We start from the raw sequence: 22,313 nt of genomic DNA, 5'->3' as shown, positions 1-22,313 counted from the left end.
TTCTTAGGTTTCCTAGGTATATATACCCAAAAGAAATGTTGTCTGTGTTTATGTTATAGACAATATGAGAATACTGGTTACATTACTACTTATAGTAGCAAATGATCTCTGTGTGTCTTACCAGTACATTGCATAATTTGTAGCTTATTTACACAAAGGTACCCTATGGCATTGAAAATGAAACTTTATTGCTCCTTGCAGTACAATGGATAACTAATAAGAGTCCAAGCGGGGCACCAGTGGCTCATGCCTGTAATAGCTACTCAGGAGGCTGAGATCTGAGGATCGCGGTTCAAAGCCAGGCCCAGCAAGAAAATCTGTGAGACTCTTATCTCCAGTAAACCACCAGAAAACTGGAAGTGGTGCTGTGGCTCAAGTAGTAGAGTGCAAGCCTTGAGCTGAAAGGCTGAGGGACAGTGCCCAGGTCCAGAGTTAAAGCCCCACGACCACCACCACCACAAAAAAAAAAGGACAGTCTGCAGCAGGGTGTATTTGCTATGAGTATTTACATAAAGTTTAAAAAAAAGCCCCACCACAGTAGCATAGAGTTTTACAAGTTAGGCTAGTGGACATATATGAGGAAGAAAGTGGAGTATAGCTGAATTGAAGGTATTCAGAGACCAGGAATGTTTTACTCTCGGTTTTGATGTACTAGAGTTTGAACTCAGGACCCTGTTCTTTCTAGATAGGTGCTCTACCACTGAACCATGCCTCCTGCCCTTTTTCACTGATTTTTTTTGGGGGGGGTCCAGTCGTGGGGCCTGAACTCTGGGCCTGGGCACTGTCCCTCAGCTCTTCAGCTCAAGGCTAGCGCTCTACCACTTGAGCCACAGCGCCACTTCCGGCTTTTTTCTTTTTGCTTATGTGGTGCTGAAGAATAGAACCCAGGGCCTCAGGCATGCAAGGCAAGCGCTCTACCACTGAGCCACCTTCCCAGCCCTTTCACTGATTTTTTTGCCAGTCCTGGGGCTTGAACTCAGGGCCTGAACACTGTCCCTGAGCTGCTTTTGTTCAAAGCTAGTACTCTACCACTTGAGCCACAGCGCCACTTATGGCTTTTTTTGTTTATGTGATATTGAGTATATAACTTATTCCAGGGCTTCATGCATGCTAGCCAAGCACTCTACCACTAAGCCACATTCCCAACCCTTCACTGATTGTTTTTAGGGTAGGGTCTCTCTTCCTGCCCAAGCCACAATCAGCTTCCTTTAGGTTTCCCATTCTCACTGGGATCACAGGCGCACAGGTCTGTGTCCAGCTTCCCTCCATGGAGATGGAGCCTTTAGGAGTTTTTGTCCTGGCTATCCTGGAATTTGATCCTCTCAATCTCAGCCTCCCACTTATTTTAAGATGACAGGCAAAGACTATGTGCCCACCTATGGTTGAAAAGGGGGAAGGAGGGGCTGGGAAGGTGGCTCAGTGGTAGAGTGCTTGCCTTGCAAGCCTGAGGCCCTGGGTTCGATTCCTCAGCACCACATAAGCAAAAAGAAAAAAGCCGAAAGTGGCACTGTGGCTCAAGTGGCAGAGCGCTAGCCTTGAGCTGAAGAGCTGAGGGACAGCGCCCAGGCCCAGAGTTCAGGGCCCACGACTGGACCCAAAAAAAAAAGAAAAAGAAAAAAAGAAAAGGGGGAAGGAGAGCTCAAACTTTATTTTGGCAGGCTAGCCTCAACCTATAATCCTCCCTTTCTCAGCTAGGGTTATAGATGTGAGCCACTAGTGCCCCAGCTGAATGTTTTGTTTTTTAAGCTGGGTGTTGGTGACTCAGCTGTATTGTTTGCCCATTTTGCTGGATAGGTAACACTTGTACACTTCCCTACATGGAGGTAATACTTCAATACAAAGTAATTAAATAAATCCCTATCCCAAATTAAATAACAAGTATCTGAGGTACTGAAATACTGTTGATACCTTTGGGGCATAGATTTTAGGGTTATGTTTATTTTCCGTATACTTTCCAAATTTAAATTTTCTATGTGAACTCTATGAAAAATAAGAATGTGAATATTATTATGAAAAAAAAAGATAACTAAGTATGAAATCTGGACATGGTAGTATACATTTGTACCCAGTACTTGGGAGGCTGAGGCAAAAGGATCATTAGTTTCAGAGTAGCCTGGGCTCCATAGCAAGATCCTGTCTCCAACAAAGAGGGAAAAAAAGCTGTATGAATTAGTATTTTTACAAACTTATTATGTGAATATTTGTTCCTTGATTTTCTTAATTTTAAAATAGGTCATGCTCTGTATTAGTCTAAAAGGAATATACAGTGAAAAGTGTTTTTGCCTCTATCCTTCAGTTTTTAAAAATTAAGAACTGTATTAAATAGGTCTTTTTTAATGTCAGGTTTTAAGAGTTGCTTTACTGGGGTTGGTGGCACATACCTGTGTACTTGAAAGCGGTAGGAAGATTGTTCTAGGCCAATCTAGCCTACTGGCCTAGCAAGAACCTGTCTCCAAAAAAAAAGCTTCACAATGGTCAGCTCCTCCACTGTGAGCCTTATCTCAAAGTGTCACTATTGTCTGTGCTGCTACATTAATTAATGTTGGAAACTGTAACATTCTGTTTCCCCTTCATGTCTTCACTAGTCACTGACGAGACTGGACGAGATGCCGATGTTGGTGCCAGGGAGCACACATCCTCCAGCAGCTCCCTGCCACCCCGGGAAGAGAAACAGGAGCCTGTTGTGGTAAGGCCTTACCCACAGGTGCAGATGCTACCTGCACACCATGCTGTTGCCTCAGCCACACCTGTTGCAGTGACAGCCTCGACAGCACACCTGACACCAGCAGTGCCACTCTCATTTTCTGAGGGACTTATGAAGGTAATGGAGACCTTTACAATTTTACACTGAAATCACAGCTTTTTGGGAGGCAGATATAGGAGGATTGTGCTCTGAGGCCAGCTGAGGCAAAGTTAGAGATTCTCTTTGAAAAACAAAAAACAAAAGAACTATGTGTGTAGGTCATGTGGTAGAGCACGTACTTAGCAAGTGTGAGATACTGAGTTCAAGTGCCAGACCTAAGAAAGTGTTCACAGTGAACCACAGCTGAAGACTACTAGTACTTATTGCACTTTTAACAGAATCTTAGGCTGTGCCCTAGCCTATGATTCTACTTCATCATTTTTTTTTGTTGTTGTTGGTCATGGGACTTGAACTCTGGGCCTGGCTGCTGTCCCTGGACTCTTCATCTCAAGGCTAGCACTCTACCACTTGAGCCACAACGCCATTTCTGATTTTCTGGTGGTTAATTGGAGATGAGTCTCACGGACTTTCCTGCCTGGGCTGTCTTTGAACTATAATCCTCAGATCTCAGCCTCCTGAGTAGCTAGGATTACAGGCGTGAGCCACTGGCACCCAGCTCACCTTTTCTATTTTGCCTATTTGTTCAGCTCTTTGTAACTTAGCTCAGCTGTTTTCCATGTCAGTTGGCATGACGGTCTTTGATGTTACCCATTTTAATGTTGATCTTGGAGTGACACTCTTCTCTAAGAGATCTCCAATAGAAGAGTGGTACATTTGGGGATGTGTGAGCATGTCATCTGTATGTTATGTTGGAGTTGGGTATCATTACTGGGAGTTCTGTTTGCTTCTGCCCAGAAGAAAGGTCATGGGCTATGAGCTATATAGATAGACTGGGACTTTATTTCTAGTACTGCTTTTTATTATATGTGGTTCTGAACAAGTCACTTAACTTGGCTTTGGATACTTCCTCCCCTGTAAATTGAAAATGCTAGCACAATAGAAAATCTGTGATGCTAACAGATAAACCATATAAGGTATATGGTGGTTTACCTGGCACTGTCTCGGTTTGATTTGTATAATTTTAACTATACTGTGAAATGTATCATTAGAACAAGACTATTGATATGTGTTATATGGTTTTCTATTTGCAGCCGCCCCCAAAGCCCACCATTCCTAGCCGTCCCATTGCTCCTGCTCCACCTTCTACCTTGTCACTTCCCCCCAAGGTTCCAGGACAGGTCACGGTTACCATGGAAAGTAGCATCCCTCAAGCTTCAGCCATTCCTGTGGCAACAATCAGTGGACAACAGGTTTTTGTTTTTTGTTTTTTCCTCTTAATTGGCTGATATCTGAACTAAGATGCCAGACTATTGATCATTATTTATTGAATTTTAGTAGTACCATAGGCACTGTTCTAAATAAAAATTTAAATGGTCACTGAAGATCTAGACAGGGAAAGTTAATAGATTTCAAAGAGGAGTAGAGAGTAAAAGCCAGCCTGAATAGTGGTAGCATAGCTGGTATTTACTGAGTGCCTGCTGTATGCCAAGCATTACCTGTCTTACCTTCCATGTGAGACACACATCAAGTTATAACCACCCATGTCCTTGAGTAGTCAGAGTCCAGACTGTCTTTCATTAGTGGAAGGTAACACCAAAGAGTTAAAAGTTGCTACACCACACAGCAGCAGCATTGAGCAGTGCTTCTCTAGGATTTTTTTTTTTTTTGTCAAGTCGTGGGGCTTGAACTCTGGGCCTGAACGCTATCCCTCGGCTCTTCAGCTCAAGGCTAGTGACCACTTGAGCTACAGCGCCACTTCCGGTTTTCTGGTAGTTTATTGGAGATTAGAGTTTCACGGACTTTCCTGCCCGGGCTGGCTTTGAACCGTGATCCTCAGATCTCAGCCTCCTGAGTAGCTAGGATTACAGGCGTTAGCCACCAGCGCCCGGCTCTAGGATTTTTTTTTAGAGGAGAACATACGTGTAACTTCTGGAGTACTGGCAGGTTCCTGGACTTGTGAATGTTTATATTAAAAATCTCTTATTTTTAACTAAAATTTTTGTTAATTTTAAAATTCTATTCTTTGATATGTATTTGACTCATTAAATGTTTAAAATTATTTAATTGTGTAAAAACTAAGTCCCAGAACACTTTCCCTTTGTTTTCACAAAAAAAAAATCAGCATTCCAAAATCATGCTCTATGCTGTTTGTGTGTCTGTTTATTTTTTAAATTTTGTTATACTGTTAAATACTTCCAGAAGTCTTGGAACTCCATCTGAGAAGCATTGATATCAGAAATTGGAACATTTAAGGTGTAAACTGAAGAAGGGCTAGGGCAATACCTACTACATACTGATACTAACTTAGAAATCTTCAGTAGCATAAAGAATGATGGGTGAAGAGATGTATAAAGGAAATAATGAGAATTGGGGAAAAAATAGCTATTGGCCAGGAAAGAGAAAACAAGTATGAAAGGCCATTGTTGCAAATGAGTTTCTAAAAGTAGAAATTCAACTATGTTATCTTTTACTGAATCTAGCAACTGTGGAAGCCTCCTAAATACTTCTGATAGGCTAGTTGGTATGAGTCATTACACTGTACAGTGGGTGAAAAAGTTAAGCTCTTTTCCTTGGAGTACTCACTATCTAAAAGGAGCAACTTGGTGTTAGAACGTAGCTTAGTTGGTTTCATGGGCACATAGCTTTGAGTTTAATCCCTGGCACCACAAAATAATATTTTTAAATTTAAAAGTGAGCTGGGGGCTGGGAATGTGGCTCAGTGGTAGTATGCTTGCCTAGCATGCATGAAGCCCCGGGTTTTTTCCTCAGTGCCACATAAACAGAAAAAAGCCTGAAGTGGTGCTGTGGCTCAAGTGGAGGAGCACTAGCTTTGAGCCAAAGAAGCTCAGAGACATTGTCCAGGTCCTGAGTTCAAGCCCCATAACTGGTCGAGCTAGTCTCTGTAATACTAACTACTTAGGTGGCTGAGATTTAAGGATCACAATTCGAAGCCAGCCCAGGCAGGAAAGTCCATGTTACTTATCTCCAATAAACTACCAAAAAAAAAAAAAAAAAAAAGCCAGAAGTGGAATTGTGGTAGCGCAAGGCTCGAGCAGAAGAAGCTCAGGGACAGCACCTAGGCTCTAAGTTCAAGTGCCAGCACTTGTACACACACACACAAAAATTATAAATGAAAGAAACACTCTGACTTCCTAGAGGTAGTGGCTAAAACCAAACAAGTGAAGATGACATTGTATCTCATTTCTTCTAGGGACATCCCAGTAACCTGCATCATATCATGACCACAAATGTACAGATGTCCATAATCCGCAGCAGTGCCCCGGGACCACCTCTTCACATTGGAGCTTCTCATTTACCTCGAGGTAAAAACGGCATGCTGTGTTCACCTTCTGCAAATAGAATGACAGAGAGTTAAAGGTTTGGTGACAATATATGTAGAGTCAGCTTGTTGAAATTAAAGCATGGTGGGCTGGGAAGGTGGCTCAGTAGCATGCCTTGCATGCATGAGGCCCTGGGTTCGATTCCTCAGCACCACATAAGCAAAAAGAAAAGAGCTGGAAGTGACGCTGTGGCTCAAGTGGTAGAGCGCTAGCCTTGAGCTGAAGAGCTGAGGGACAGCGCCCAGGCCCAGAGTTCAGGCCCCACAACCGGACCCCAAAAAAAAAAAAAAAGCCGCAAGTGGCGTTGTGGCTCAAGTGGTAGAGCACTAGTCTTGAGCTGAAGAGCTGAGAGACAGTACCCAGGCCCAGAGTTCAGGCCCCACAACCGGCAAAAAAAAAAAAAAAAGAAATTAAAGCATGGTAAAAATAAACTTAGACCAAGTTTTTAAACAGTGAGCTTTTTAGAGTTGCATTTGACTAAATGTATTTATGTCAACTTAAAGCTGTATTACCCAAGCTGGTCTCCAACTCTTGATCCTCCTGCCTTAGTCTCAATTGCTGACTGCAATTCAAAGTTCTAGTGTGCTCTAATTTTTTTTCTTTATTCTGAGGAACTTCTCGTGGCATTGTTTTAAAAAAGTTTTTTTAAATGCTAGGCATAGAACCCAAAACCTTGAAGATGCTAAGCAACATTACCATTGAGCTATACCCCCAGCTCAATACTAAATACTTTCAAAATGTATCAATGTTGCAGATTTTTAACTCATTTCAGTAAGATTAATTTGTTCTTAAAGCTAAATTCAAATAAGCTGTAAGATAGTAAATTTAATAAGTTTTTTCCAGAAATGAATGTACTCTTCTTTTGGAGAGTGTTAGCAAAATCAAGTGAACAAACATCAAACCAGGTTTGCTCAGTCATAGCATAACACACTGTTCCTCAGCTTGGAGTTCACTGGCTCTTCTAGGGGGTCTGTAGCATCAAACCTGTTTTCATGAAAGCACAAAAACTAATTGCCTCTGTCACAATGTTTATATCTGCCTAGAAGAACAAAGGCATTGTAGGTAGGGTAAAGAATCACTGTATGCTAATTAAAGTACTCAAGCCTTACCTAGAAGTAGGTGCTGTTTGTTATGTGTGTCTTATTTGCAAAACAGAAGCCATGGATTATTACACAGCCAAAAGAAAAATGAAATCAAGTCATTTGCAGGAAAACGATGGAATTGGAGATCATCATGTTGAATGAGATAAGCCAAGTTCAAAAAGCCCACTAACATGTTTTGCTCATTTGTGGAAGCTCCGTCTAAAGGACATACATACTCTTTCTTAACCATTTACATTTACACACACACACACACACAGTGACACACACGATTCTAACTCAGGGACTGCTTAGAGAGATGAAAGCAAGAGGAGAAGGGAGAAAGCTGTAGGGCGAATAATTTTGAAATACATTGCAACTCTATCAAAGGAGCATAATAAAAGCTGTTGATCAATGTGGGGCTGAGAGCAGTGAAAAAGCAATAAAGAGAGCTATTCTGAATAAAACAATATATGCATGTATGAAATACCATGGTGAAAACCCTTGGTACATTTAGTACACAAAAAGAAAAGAATGACAGGAAAGTAAGACAGGCTTTGGCAGAGTCATCAGCGAGAAAGGGAGAGCAAACATGGTGAATGAAGATGAATGTGGTTGAAGTAGTTTATTTGCATATATGAAAACAGAACAATGAAACCTGTTGAGATTTCAACAGATTTGTAAGCGGGAAAGGGACACATAGTGAGGCTAGCAATGTCAAAATTAACCTCTTCCTGTGCAACTAATGTATTAGCATACATAAATGAAAAACAGAAGCAAAACAGTAACTAGTTTCATTTAAGAATGTTCTTTTTTTTTCTGGTCGGTTGTAGGGCCTCAACTTGGCCTGGGCGCTGTCCCTCAGCTCTTCAGCTCAAGGCTAGAACTCTACCACTTGAGCCATAGTGCCACTTGTGACTTTTTCTGCCTATGTGGTGCTGAGGAATAGAACCCAAGGCCTCATACATGCAAAGCAAGCACTCTACCACTGAGCCACCTTCCCAGCCTCATTTAAGAATGTTTTTAAAGAAGCTGTAAAATGTTACTAGTCTTACTAAATCTTAACCCTTGAGTACACAATTTTAAGTTTTCTTTGTGACCAAATAGGAAATATATGTAACTTCAACTAGATGCCAACATAATAAATTTTAGAAAGTATTCCTTTTCTAGGAAATACAATTATATCTATTTAAATTGTGAACCCATATGACATACTAATAATTTTTTTTTCCAGGTGCAGCTGCTGCGGCTGTGATGTCTAGTTCTAAAGTAACCACAGTACTGAGGCCGACTTCACAGCTGCCCAATGCTGCCACAGCGCAACCAGCAGTCCAGCACATCATTCACCAACCAATCCAGGCATGTGAGGCTACAGATATTTGGCCAGCAAAGTTTTTTGTTTTTCTAAAAGTATTTTTTTTTTTTTTTGTCGGTCGTGGGGCTTGAACTCTGGGCCTGGGCGCTGTCCCTCAGCTCTTCAGCTCAAGGCGAGCGCTCTACCACTTGAGCTACAGCGCCACTTCCGGTTTTCTGGTGGTTTATTGGAGATAGGAGTCTCACGGTCTCTCCTGCCCGGGCTGGCTTTGAACCGCGATTCTCAGATCTCAGCCTCCTGAGTAGCTAGGATTACAGGCGTGAGCCACCAGCGCCCGGCTCTAAAAGTATTTTTTATTATCTCTAAGTAGTTGTACAAAGGAATCCCCATTCAACAAAGCAGTTTATGAACACAGTGCATCTTGATCAATGTCACTCTTTCAGCATTCTCACCCACCCCTCCCAACTTATCCCTGCCCTCACTTTTCTTAATTTTAGGATAGGTATTGATTTTTATTTATTTATTTATTTTTTACCATTTAACAAAGCAGTTTATATATACAATGGATCTTGATCTGGGTCATTCCTTCAACCTTTTAATACTACAGCTTTCCCTCTACCTGATACTAGGAGAGTCCATAACTACAATTAATTGAGCTTTCAAAAGTTTGGGGCATTTGAAAGATACACAGTGTCATGTGGTGTACTGGCGTGAGGGAGAGAAGAGCTAGTTAGTTAGGATGTGGTGAGTCTGTGGAAATAAGGTTGAGACGTAAAGATGCCATGAGGAGACAGAGTAAGGTTATGAGCAGTGTTTCATGAAGGCTGGGGGAGGTTGGAAAGGGCTTGAAATTCATGTCAGTGAACATTTTCTTAGGAAAATGGACCATGCCATTCAACTCCTTTTTTTTCCTACAGTGCTATGGCTCAAGTATATGCTTGCAAATGTTTTATAATGAAGGTATATTCCCAACTTCTCCTAATTTTCTTTTTCGTACCAGTCATAGGGCTTGAACTCAGGGCCTAGGCACTATCTGTGAGCTCTTTTGCTCAAGGCTATTGCTCTACCATTTGAGCCACAGCTCCACTTCTGGCTTTTTGATGGTAAATTGAAGGTGGTAAGAGTGTCACTGGTCTTGCCTGCCTGGGCTGGCCTCCAATTTCAATCCTTAGATCTAGCTTCCTGAGTAGCTGGCTTGACCCTCTGGCTCCAGCTCCTTCTAATTTTTATTCATCGATCATGTATAATGTATTGGAAGGAGATACTGGGTAGCTGTAAACCGAGGATTTTTTTTTTTTTTTTTGGGTCCAGTCGTGGGGCCTGAACTCTGGGCCTGGGCGCTGTCCCTCAGCTCTTCAGCTCAAGGCTAGCACTCTACCACTTGAGCCACAGCGCCACTTCCAGCTTTTTCTGCTTATGTGGTGCTGAGGAATTGAACCCAGGGCCTCATGCATTCAAGGCAAGTGCTCTACCACTGAGCCACCTTCCCAGCCCTAAACCAAGGATTTTATTTAACTTTTTTTAAAACTTTTTATTGTTATTATACAGGTGATGTACAGAGGAGTTACAGTTATGTAAGTCAGGTGATGGGTACATTTCTTTTTGGACAATTTCACCCTAAACTAACGATTATTCTTTTTTTTTTTGTCAGTTGTGGGGCTTGGAACTCTAGGCCTGGGCACTGTCCCTCAGCTCAAGGCTAGTGCTCTACCACTTGATCCACAGCACTACTTCCAGTTTTCTGTGTGGTTTATTGGAGATAAGAGTCACGGACTTTCCTGCCTAGGCTGGCTTTGAGCCACCATCCTCCGATCTCAGCCTCCTGAGTATCAGCTAGGATTACAGGTGTGAGCCACCCACGCCCCAGCTTAAACTGAAGATTCTTTAATGTATGGAATGTAGAGTTACTTTGTAGTCATTACAGAGCTATTTTGAGTTTTTCTTTGGTTTTTGTTTTTATTTTTTGTGTATCAGTTCTAGAGCTTGAACTCAGGCCCTGGGCACTGTCCTGAGTTTTTTTTCTTTTTGCTCAGGGCTACTGTTCTACCACTTGAGCCACAGCTTTGTACTTCTGGTTTTTTAGTGGTTAATTGGAAGAGATAACAATCTCTTAGGTTTTTCTTGCCTGGCCTGGCTTTGAACCATGATCCTCTGATCTCAACCTCCTAAGTAGTTATGATTACAAGAAATGAGCAACAGCTCCTGGTTTTTTAAACAGTTTTGTGATTTAAAAAAATAATCTTTTTTTTTCTTTTTTTTTGTCGGTTGTGAGGCCTGAACTCTGGGCCTCAGCTCTTCAGCTCCAGGCCGGTGCTCTACCACTTGAGCCACAGCGCCACTTCTGGCTTTTTCTGCTTATGTGGTGCTGAGGAATGGAACCCAGGGCCTCATGCATGCAAGGCAAGCATTCTACCACTGAGCCACCTTCCCAGCCCTTAAAAAATAATCTTTTATGTGAGATACAGGTCAGGATAAGGAATGGCTAAAGATTATTGATTTAATTGCATGTGTCAGGATTAAAAGAAAGGAGTAAATTATTAGGGCTTAGATTATTAAAAGAGTCACAGTGGAGAAGTGCATGAGTCTTCAGGTGGAGCTCATTTTTCAAGTGAGGGTTTGTTTTGTTTTGTTTTTTTGTTGGTCGTAGGGCTTGAGCTCTGGGTTTGCATGCCATCCCTGCACTCTTCAGTTCAAGGTGAGCGCTCTATCGCTTGAGCTACAGCGCCACTTCCAGTTTTCTAGTGGTTTATTGGAGATAAGAGTCTCACGGACTTTCCTGCCCAGGCTGGCTTTGAACCGCGATCCTCAGATCTCAGCCTCCTGAGTAGCTAGGATTACAGGCATGAGCCACCGGCGCCCAGTTGGTTTTTTTTTTTTTTTTTTTAATTGTTGTTTAAAAGGTGATGAACAGAAGTTTATAGTTACATAAATCAGGTAAAGAGTACATTTCTTTTTGAAAAATGTTACCACTTGTTTTGCTCTGTTCCAGTTTAGGTTTCTGTTTTTTTGTTACCAGTACTAGAGCTTGAACTCAGGGCCTTATACTCTGGCTTTACTTTTTTTCTCAAGGCTGATGCTCTGCCACATGAACCATGTTTCCACTTGTCTCCACTTCTGGCTTTTTAGCTAGTTAATTAGAGGTAAAGAGTCCACAGACTTTACTGCTTGAACACTTTGAACTATATCCTCAGATCTCAGCCTCCTGGGTAGCTAGGATTACAAGTCTGAGCCACTGCAGTGCTCAGTTAGATGAAGGTTTTATACATAGATATTCTGATACAGGTTAGGGCTGTGTATCTGTATAAAAACCACAGGGAAGAATCTGAGTACCCTGCCATTACTTTTCTTTGAGCACACTGACTCTGTTACCAACATAGAATATTGTTACTCTGTTTTTGCCTTTTGAATGCTGATTTGGCCTGAGGGCCATCAGCTTTTTTTTTTTTTTTTTTGGTTGGTCCTGGGACTTGAACTCTTTGGGCTTGGGCGATGTCCCTGCGCTCTTCAGCTCACAGTGAGCGCTGTACTGCTTGAGCCACAGTGCTACTTTGGTTTTCTAGTGGTTTATTGGAGATAGTCTCACAGACTTTCCTGCCTGGGCTGGCTTTGAATCGTGATCCTCAGATCTCAGCCTCCTGAGTAGCTAGGATTACTGCGTGAGCCACTGGCGCCTGGCTTAGGGCCATCAGCTTTATCCATTAGCTTCATGGGCTCTCTGTGGAAGGTAATGTGGTAGGGTAAAGTGTCTTACGTTGGGCTGGGAAGGTGGCTCAATGGTACAGTGCTTGCCTTCCATGCATGAGGCCTCAGCACCACATAAGCAGAAAAAGCTAGAAGTGTGGCTCAAGTGGTAGATCTAGCCTTAAGCTGAAGAACTGAGGGACAGCGCCCAGGCCCAGAGTTCAGGCACCACAATCAACAAGCAAAAAAAAAGTCTTATGTTGAAAGCCATGGCAAATCATGGGAACTTCAGATATGAAGGATTAAATCTCAGTTCCTACTAAGAGTTAAGACAATATTTTAATTCTAGTCATATTTGAAAAGGAGGAACTTACTACCCAAAGAAAATATAATTTTGCTTTTCATCTTATAACTCTTCCATTTTGATGGTTGCAATAATACTTCCTAAATTCAACTTGCCACCTATTTAGATGTTTTATCTAAACCCTTAACATCAAATTTCATGTTGTACAATGCATGAAATTCTACAGTAGGTTATAAATATACATTCCTTCAGCCATATTCCTTATATGTGAACATCCCAAGATTAGTGGTCATAATAATGTTTGTAACTCACATGACATATAAGCACTCCCTAAAAAAGCCTCCCATTTAGTGGAAGAGAACAAATGAATAAAGTATAGGTATCATGTTGAATTACTTGGCTTAGGACATGAGAATAGTGTAGATTCTGGTGAAAATTGCCTATACCATTTAGGCTCCTAGATGCTATTGATAAACTTGATTCTGAGGCCTAATAGAGACAGTTCTATTATGTTGAATAAAAATGAAACCTGACTTCAAGGATATGGTGAAGACATTTGCCACATTCATATTTAGTGCTGCTATTCACAATAACCAAGTTGTAGAAACAGCCCAGATGCCCTAAAATGGATAAGGGGATAAAAAAAAATGTGGTACATATATAAATGGAATTTTACTCATACATTAGAAAGAGTACTATATGTCATTTGCAGGGAAATGGGTGGACCACGAACAATTGGAGTTAATTGAAGTAAGCCAGGCTCAGAGAGTAACGGTACATGTTTTTCTCTCATATGTGTAAGCTAGATCTAAAATATACCTAGGCATGATAACATGTAACACACAAACTTATTAAAGATGGTATACTTAGGGGAGGAATTCAATAACATAACTCCCCTGAAAAACTAATTTATTGAAATGAATGCCAGGAAGTCTAAACATGTTTGGCAAGGGGAATGGCAAAGGGAGAGGCACAGGAATAGAGGGAGGAAGAGTAAGCAAATGTCTTTATATTTGATGTACATTATGTTAAAATTGGATGATATAACTTGAGGGTAGAGACAGGAGGGGGAGATGAAAGAGAATGAAGGGAGAGGTGACATTGACCAAGAAGCATTGTACTCATTACCTGATGTATGGAATTGTAACCTCTTCGGACAATGAGTTAATAATAAATAGATTAATTTAGTTAATAAATAGACAATTTAAGAAAATGGAATCTGACTTTAATGTGATTTTCTTCAGTTTACTTGTTTCTTTTGTATTTTGTATCTAGAATGACTTTATTTTTCTGGAATTTTTTTGTGGGGAAGTTAGAATCAGTAAGTGCAATAGCTTTGTTATTCATTCCACTAGCACAACTTTTAAGTATTTTTGGTCAAGAAAATAGAAATTTTTAGCTGAGCACTGGTAGCTAACAACTAAGCCTAACTATTCAAGAGGCTGAGATCGGATGAGGATCATGGTTCAAAGCCAGCCCAGGCAGGAAAAATTCATGAGATTCTTATCTCTGATTAACCACCAAAAATCTGGAAATGGAGGTGTGGCTCAAGTGGTAGAGCACTATCCTTGAGCCAGAAATTTAAGGACAGCTCTGAGGCCCTGAGTTCAAGACCCAAGACCAGCACACACACAGAGAAAAGCATTTTTTCATATTCTAACTCTTGGTCTTAGAACAATTTATCTGGAAACATGCTTAGAATGGGGAAGATTTACTGTCATTTGACACAGATATACGCATCAGGAGGTGAAACTTTCCAAGTTTTCCTTTTGGCTATCGGGATGTTTTGCCTTTTTTTTTTTTTTTTAATTAATTTATTTTTTTGGTCAGTCCTGGGGCTTGGGTGTTATCCCTCAGCTCTTCAGCTCACGGTGAGTGCTCTACCATTTGAGCCACAGTACCACTTCCAGTTTTCTGGTGACTAGGATTATAGGTGTGAGCCACCGGCACCCGACTCTGCCTTTTGTTTTAAATTCAATGTTTTCTCTCTTCCCTTTGCAGTCTCGGCCACCTGTGACCACCTCTAGTACAATCCCCCCTGCTGTAGTAGCAACTGTCTCAGCCACCCGAGCCCAGTCTCCTGTCATTACAACAACAGCTGCACATGCTACTGACTCTGCACTGAGGTATGTTTGTGGGGAAAAGGATGTAGTCATCTTGCTAGCCTCTGTACTCTGCTTTTGGTTGTTGTTTGTTGTTGGTTTGTCCTTCATTCTTTAACTTGGTCGATGTTATAGCATGGTGTTTCTAGATGGTATGGATAAAGTAGTAAACAAACAAAGCAAAATTCCTGACTTCATAGAAATCCTATTTTTAGGGACTGAGTTAGTATAAGTAAACATACCATTTTGTACATGATTAAAAGTTATTGGAGCCAAGTATTGGTGGCTCAATCCTGTAATACCAGCTACTCAAGAGGCTGAAATCTGAAGACTGAAGTTCAAAGCCAGCTTGGACAAGAAAGTCCATAAGACTCTTATCTCCCATTAACCACTAAAAAACCAGAAGTGGAACCTGTGCCTCGAAGTGGTAGAGTGCTAAGAGTAAAAGCTCAGAGACAGGGTCCAGGCCCTGAGTTCAATTCCCATGACTAACAAAACAAAAGGATTTGTGTGATAGATTGGCAGTTTAGGAGTTTATTACTACTGACTTCAAGATGGTTAGGAAGAGCTTTGGTAATAAGAATACATCTGAGCAGAAAACTGTAATGTATAATAAAGGAGCTATGTGAATATCTAAAAGAAGAGTTTTCTAGGCATCTGAAACAGTTTGTGCAAAAACCCTGAGACAGAGTATGTTTGCAGCAAGGACAGTAAGAAGGTCAGCGGTGGGAGAATGACAGAGGTCAGGAGATGGCAAGGTCTCCTGATAACCAAGGGCCTATTGAAACAGTTCATGGATTTGAACTTTGCTGGAAGCCTTAGCAGTTTTGAGCAGAGACATGTGATGATCTGAAGTTGTAGGTGAATCTACTTGCTTGCTCTGTGGAATACATGTGGAGAGGTAGATTTGGAAGCAGAAGGATTTTTTTTATGTAGAGGGTATGTAGAACAGAGTGAGATGATGACAAAAGTGCAATGACATGGTTAGGTTCTGGATAGATTTTTTTTTTTTTTTGGGTCCGGTCATGGGGCTTGAACTCTGGACCTGGGCACTGTCCCTCAGCTCTTCAGCTCAAGGCTAGCACTCTACCACTTGAGCCACAGTGCCACTTCCGGCTTTTTTCTTTTTGCTTATGTGGTGCTGAGGAATTGAACCCAGGGCCTCATGCATGCAAGGCAAGCGCTCTACCACTGAGCCACCTTCCCAGTCTCATCTGGATAAATTTTGAAGATGGCGTTGAGAAGAATACTGTGTAATTATGTGGGAGTGTGAGAAATAGTTATGTTGGTGCTTATTGACATGGATATAAAAAATAGAAAGTGGGGCTGGGAAGGTGGCTCAGTGGTAGAGCACTTGCCTTGCATGCTCGAGGCCCTGAGTTCGATTCCTCAGCACCACATAAGAAAAAAACCGGAAGTGGTGCTGTAGCTCAAGTGGTAGAGCACTAGCCTTGAGCTGAAGAGTTGAGGGACAGCGCCCAGGCCCAGAGTTCAGGCCCCACGACCGGACCCCCCCTCCCCCCAAAAAATAAATAGAAAGTAGGGTTGGGATTTTTATTTTTAATCATTATCAAAGTATCTTTTCCCATATATTGTTAATTATTTTATTTTATTTTATTTTGGTCCGGTTGTGGGGCCTGAACTCTGGGCATGGGCATTGTCCCTCAGCTCTTCAGCTCAAGGCTACCACTCTACCACTTGAGACACAGCGCCACTTCTGGCTTTTTTTCTTTTTGCTTATATGGTGCTGGGGAATCGAACCCAGGGCCTCATGCATGCAAGGCAAGCGCTCTACCACTGAGCTACCTCCCAGCCCTGTTAATTATTTTAATCAAAAATGGACCTTGAATTTTGCCAGGTGTATATTGAACATTTACTCATATGACAGATACTTACTGTGTACCTTCTGTAATTAGAGGGGTATGCTAGTGTGAATTACACAGACAAAACCCTGATGATCAGATGATTTTTCTACTTAAATCTATATTATGTTAAATTCTTAATGTCTAATTTCTTTGGGCTTTGGTGATAGCAAAGGCCAGACCTGGGCCTTGAACTCAGGACCTGGGCACTGTCCCTGAGCTGCTTTTTTTTTTTTGGTCTGGTCATGGGGCCTGAACTCTGGGCCTGGGCACTGTCCCTCAGCTCTTCAGCTCAAGGCTAGCGCTCTACCACTTGAGCCACAGTGCCACTCTGGCTTTTTTCTTTTTGCTTATGTGGTGCTGAGGAATCGAGCCCAGGGCCTCAGGCATGCAAGGCAAGTACTCTACCACTGAGCCATCTTCCCAGCCCCTCCCTGAGCTTCTTTTGCTCAAGGATAGCACTCTACTATATGAGCCATAGTGCCACTTCTGGCTATTTCAGTTTCTGTAGTACTGAGGAATTGACCCAGCGCTTCATGAATGCTAGGCAAGCACTCTCCAGTAAACCACATTCCAAGCCCTATCTTGGAGATAAATTTCTGTGGAAGAAGTAGAAGAAAAATTTACAGCCTTATCTCCCAGAAATGTATCAGGCCCCAAGTCGTTTTAACAAATTCTCAAAGACCAAATTATCCAAATATAATGAAATTGGTTCAAGGTATACAAAATAGAAATGAAGTTCCAGAAAAATTTAAGTGAGAAATCTGACTCATTCTGCTAGTTTTTGTTTTTTTTTTTGCTTTAAATAATGTTAGATTTTGTGTTTTTTAAAGTCATAGCTTGGATGATGAAATTTGCATACTCTTCAAAGAGCAATTCCTTTTTCTTTTTTCCAGTTCTAGGGAACCAGATCTAGTACCCCACACATGCTAAGCATGCACACTATTGCTGAACCATATCATCAGCCCCAAAAAGGCCTGTGTTGAAGAAGTGACAAATTGAGTTTTCACATATTCTGCATCAATTCCAAGATACTGTTATAAGTCACAGTTTGGTTGATACAATTGTGTTTCTATATTTCTCCCTGTCTCCTGGAGCTGGGTGATGGTGTAGTCTGAAGCTAAGCCTGTTTTATTGTCTAACCTCTAAAAGACCTCGACTTTTTTTTTTTTTTTTGGGTCCGGTCATGGGGTCTGAACTCTGGGCTTGGGCGCTGTCCCTCAGCTCTTCAGTTCAAGGCTAGCACTCTACCACTTGAGCCACAGCGCCACTTCCGGCTTTTTTCTGTTTGCTTATGTGGTGCTGAGGAATTGAACCCAGGGCCTCAGACATGCAAGGCAAGCGCTCTACCACTGAGCCACCTTCCCAGCCCCCTCGACTTTTTTTTTTTTTTTTTTTTATTTTTTTATTGTAAAGCTACTATACAGAGGGTCACAGTTACATGAGTGAGGTTATGAGTACACTTCCTCTTGAACATTGTTACCCCCTCCATTGTTTTCCCCCTACCATCCCCTCCCTCCCTCCCTTCCCCGAGGTTCTTTTTTTTTTTTTTTTTTTTTGATTGTGATTAAATGATTACATAATTTCAAAGTCACAAGTTCATTCTAACTTCCCTGGAGCAAATTGTCTACCACAGTCTGTAATATATAACAGTGTTCACATGTTATATACCATATTTGTGATCAGCAGCATGAGGATATTTAGTAGTGGTTCAACCAGATGAGCGGGAGTTCTTTGTTTCTTAAGTCCTGTTAGTTTTGTCGTATCACTAACCTTTTGGATTTAGCATCCACTTATGAGGGAGACCATGTACCGTTTGTCTCTTCGTTCTTGGCTTACCTCGCTCAACATAATTCCTTCTAGCTCCATCCATTTCCCTGCAAATGCCATTATTTTGTCATTTCTCATGGCTGCATAATATTCCATTGTGTATAGATACCACAATTTTTGGATCCATTCATCTGTGGTGGGGCACCTAGGTTGTTTCCATATCCTAGCTATTGCGAACAGTGCTGCAATAAACATGGAGGTGCACGTGTCCTTGTATATTGGTTCCTGTTGTTCAGGGTAGATGCCTAGAAGTGGTATGACTGGGTCGTAAGGGAGGTCAATCTTTAGCTTTCTAAGGACCCTCCAGACTGCTTTCCAAAGTGGTTGTATAAGTGTACATTCCCACCAGCAGTGTAATAGGGTTCCTCTTTCTCCACATCCCCTCCAGCATTTGTCGTTGGCTGATTTGTGGATGTGGGACATTCTGACTGGGGTAAGGTGGTATCTCAGGGTTGTCTTTATTTGCATTTCCTTCACCACCAGGGATGATGAACATTTCCTCATGTGTTTCTTTGCCATTTTTATTTCTTCATTTGAGAAGTCCCTCTTTAGTTCCCTTGCCCATTTAGTAATTGGTTTGTTAGGTTTGGGAGGGATTAGTTTCTTGAGTTCCCTGTATATACAGGATGTTAACCCCTTGTCTGATATATTGCTGGTAAATATTTTTTCCCAATTAGTTGGTTGTCTTTCTAGCTTAGTTGCGATAGATTTAGCTGTGCAGAAGCTTTTTATTTTAAGGTAGTCCCATTTGTCGAGTCTCTCTCCAACTTGTTGTGACCCTGGGACTCTGTTCAGGAAGTTCCTTCCTGTGCCTATTAGTTCAAGTGTCTCTCCTACTCTGTCCTGCAGTAGTTTCAGAGATTCAGGTTTAATGTTAAGGTCTTTAATCCATTTTGAGTTGATGTTGGTGCATGGTGATAGGCTGGGGTCCACTTTTAGTTTTCTGCATGTGGCTGCCCAGTTTTCCCAGCACCAGCGGTTGAAGAGGCTGTGTTTTTTCCATTGTATGTCTTTGGCTCCTTTGTCGAATATCAGCTGGCTGTAGGCCTGTGGATTTATATCTGGATCTTCTATTCTGTTCCATTGGTCTTCGGGTCTGTTTTTGTGCCAGTACCATGCTGTCTTTGTGATTATAGCTCTGTAGTAGAGTTTGAAGTTCGGCATGGATAGCCCTCCCATATTGTCTTTATCCCCTAGAATTGTTTTGGCTATTCTAGGTCTTTTGTTGTTCCATATAAATTTTTGGACTGTTTTCTGTATTTCAGTGATGTACGTCATTGGGATTTTAATAGGAATTGCATTGAATTTGTATATTAATTTTGGAAGTATCACCATCTTTACTATATTAAGTCGGCCTATCCAGGAGCATGGGAGGTCTTTCCATTTCCTAGTGTCTTCTGCAATTTCTTTCTTTAACTTTTTATAGTTCTCATTAAATAGTTCTTTTACATCTTTGGTTAGGTTAATTCCTAAATATTTTATTTTTTGGGAGGTTATTGTGAATGGGGTTGCTCCCTTTATTTCCCTCTCTTCCTGTGCGTTATCAGTGTATAGGAAGGCAACTGATTTTTGTGGGTTTATTTTGTATCCTGCTATTTTGCCGAAGTGACTTATGATTTCTAAAAGTTTGGGGATGGAGTTTTTGGGATCGTGGAGGTATAGTATCATGTCGTCTTCAAAAAGGGATAGTTTCACTTCTTCTTTCCCTATGCGGATCCCTTTAATGTCTTTTTCTTGCCTTATTGCCCTGGCTAAGGGTTCTAGGACTATGTTGAAGAGGAGTGGAGACAGTGGACATCCTTGCCTTGTTCCTGTTTTTAGGAGGATTGGTTGTAGCTTTTCCCCATTAAGTATAATATTGGCTATTGGTCTGTCATAAATGGCTTTTATTGTTTTTAGAAATGTTCCTTCTATTCCTATTTTCTCCAGAGCTTTTAGCATGAATGAATGTTGAATTTTATCAAAGGCCTTTTCTGCATCTGTGGCGATAATCATGTGATTCTTGACCTTGGCTCTGTTGATATGCTGGATTACATTTATTGACTTACGTATGTTAAACCATCCCTGTGTCTCTGGGATGAAGCCTACCTGATCATAGTGTATTATTTTTTTTATGTGTTTCTGGATTCTGTTAGCTAGAATCTTGTTAAGGATCTTTGCATCTGTGTTCATCAAGGAGATTGGCCTGTAATTCTCCTTTTTGGTTGGGTCTTTGCCTGGTTTGGGGATGAGTGTGATATTGGCTTCGTAGAATGAGTTTGGGATAGCTCCCTCCTTCTCTGTTTCTCTGAAGAGCTTGAGGAGTATGGGTATTAGTTCTTCTTTAAAGGTCTTATAGAATTCTGCTGTGAATCCATCTGGTCCTGGGCTTTTTTTTGTTGGAAGACTTTTGATAGCTTCCTGTATCTCATTATAGGATATTGGCTTGTTTAATTGGTTAACTTCTTCTTTGCTCAGTTTGGGTAACTTGTATTTCTCTAAAAATGCATCCATTTCCGCCAGATTTTCTTCCTTTAGAGAGTATAGCTTTTGAAAGTAGTCTGTTAGAATTGTTTGGATATCTTGGGTACGTGTTGTGATGTTTCCCGTGGCATCCCTAATCCTATTAATATGGGTTTCCTCTCTTCTTTTTTTAATTAATCTTGCCAACGGGCCATCAATTTTGTTTATTTTTTCAAAGAACCAGCTTTTTGTTTGGTTTATTTTGGTTATGGTTTTCTGATTTTCTAATTGGTTAATCTCTGCTCTCAATTTGGTTATCTGGCTTCGTCTAGTAGCTTTAGGTCCCATTTTTTCTTGTTTTTCTAGCTGTTTTAGTTGCAACATGAGATTATTTACTTGGTCTGTCTCCATTCTCTTGATGTGGGCACTGAGGGCAATAAATTTGCCCCTCAGGACTGCTTTTGCTGTGTCCCACAAGTTTCTTTGTGAGGTGTTTTCATTTTCATTGAGTTCTAGGAAATGCTTTATTTCTTCTCTGATCTCTTCTGTTACCCAGGCCTTGTTAAGGAGTGTGCTGTTCAATTTCCATGTGTTAGAGAAATTTCTGCGGTATGCTTTGTTATTGAGAGCTAGCTTGATTCCACTGTGGTCAGATAGGATACAGGGGATTATGTCGATCCCTTTGTATTTGCTTAAGTTCCTTGAATGAACTATGATATGGTCTATTTTGGAGAAAGTTCCATGAGCTGCTGAGAAGAATGTGTACTGTGTTGTTTTTGGGTGAAATACTCGGTAGATGTCAGTTAATTCCGCTTGAAGTATGGCCTCACTTAATTCGGTAGCTTCTTTGCCAATCCTCTGGTTGGTAGACCTGTCCTTTGGTGAGAGTGGCGTGTTAAAGTCTCCTAGTATTATCGTATTGGGATCTATTTTATTCTGTAAGTTTGAGAGCATTTGTTTAACATATCTGGGTGCACCGATATTTGGGGCATATAAGTTGATGATGGTTATATCCTCCTCTTGGATTGTTCCCTTTATTAATATGTAATGTCCGTCCTTGTCTTTCTGTACTGATTTTAATGAGAAGTTTATTTTGTCAGATATCAGGATAGCTACACCTGCTTTCTTATTGGGGGAATTTGATTGGTAGATCCTTTTCCACCCCTTCACTCTGAGTTTGTTTGTATGTTTGGCTGAGAGGTGGGTCTCCTGGAGGCAACAGATGGATGGGTCTTGTTTTCTGATCCAGTCCTCAGTTCGTTTTCTTTTAATTGGCGAATTCAGCCCATTTATATTAAGAGAAAGTATAGAGAGATGCATTGTTGTCCCTGCCATTCCGTTTTCCTAAGTTTTTCTTCTTTCCTTTCCTCCTGTGCTTGCTCAGTTAGACTTTGAGTAATGCCTGTTTGGGGCAGGTCCCAGTTCCTGGTTGCTTTCTTCAGGTTGTGTCCCCCCTCTTAGAATTCTTTGTAATGCTGGCTTAATGTTTATGTATTCATTTAGTTTTTCTTTGCTATTAAAAGTTTTCAGTTCTCCATCGAATGTGAATGCTAG

The 22,313-nt window shown here is 41.2% G+C and overlaps 1 protein-coding gene and 1 non-coding gene across 5 annotated transcripts in view; one reads left to right on the top strand and one right to left on the bottom strand.

Annotated features, from left to right (window-relative positions):
* Sap130 (Sin3A associated protein 130) overlaps positions 1-22,313 on the top strand; it is a 102,946-nt gene that overhangs the window by 11,440 nt on the left and 69,193 nt on the right. For all 4 annotated transcript variants that reach the window (XM_042685229.1, XM_042685226.1, XM_042685228.1 and 1 more), the window contains exons 3-7: positions 2,586-2,821; positions 3,895-4,053; positions 6,015-6,126; positions 8,458-8,582; positions 14,525-14,649. In XM_042685229.1, coding sequence (XP_042541163.1) covers positions 2,586-2,821; positions 3,895-4,053; positions 6,015-6,126; positions 8,458-8,582; positions 14,525-14,649 — 757 coding nt within the window. The remainder of the gene's footprint in view (positions 1-2,585; positions 2,822-3,894; positions 4,054-6,014; positions 6,127-8,457; positions 8,583-14,524; positions 14,650-22,313) is intronic.
* Trnaa-ugc lies at positions 16,368-16,436 on the bottom strand. Its single transcript has one exon. It is a non-coding gene; the product is annotated as a tRNA-Ala (tRNA).

The sequence above is a fragment of the Dipodomys spectabilis genome, unplaced genomic scaffold (genome assembly GCF_019054845.1).
Source record: "Dipodomys spectabilis isolate Male_0828 unplaced genomic scaffold, ASM1905484v1 ptg000094l, whole genome shotgun sequence".
In the NCBI taxonomy this organism is placed as follows: Eukaryota; Metazoa; Chordata; class Mammalia; order Rodentia; family Heteromyidae; genus Dipodomys; species Dipodomys spectabilis.
This window is presented reverse-complemented; position numbering and strand designations above follow the sequence as displayed.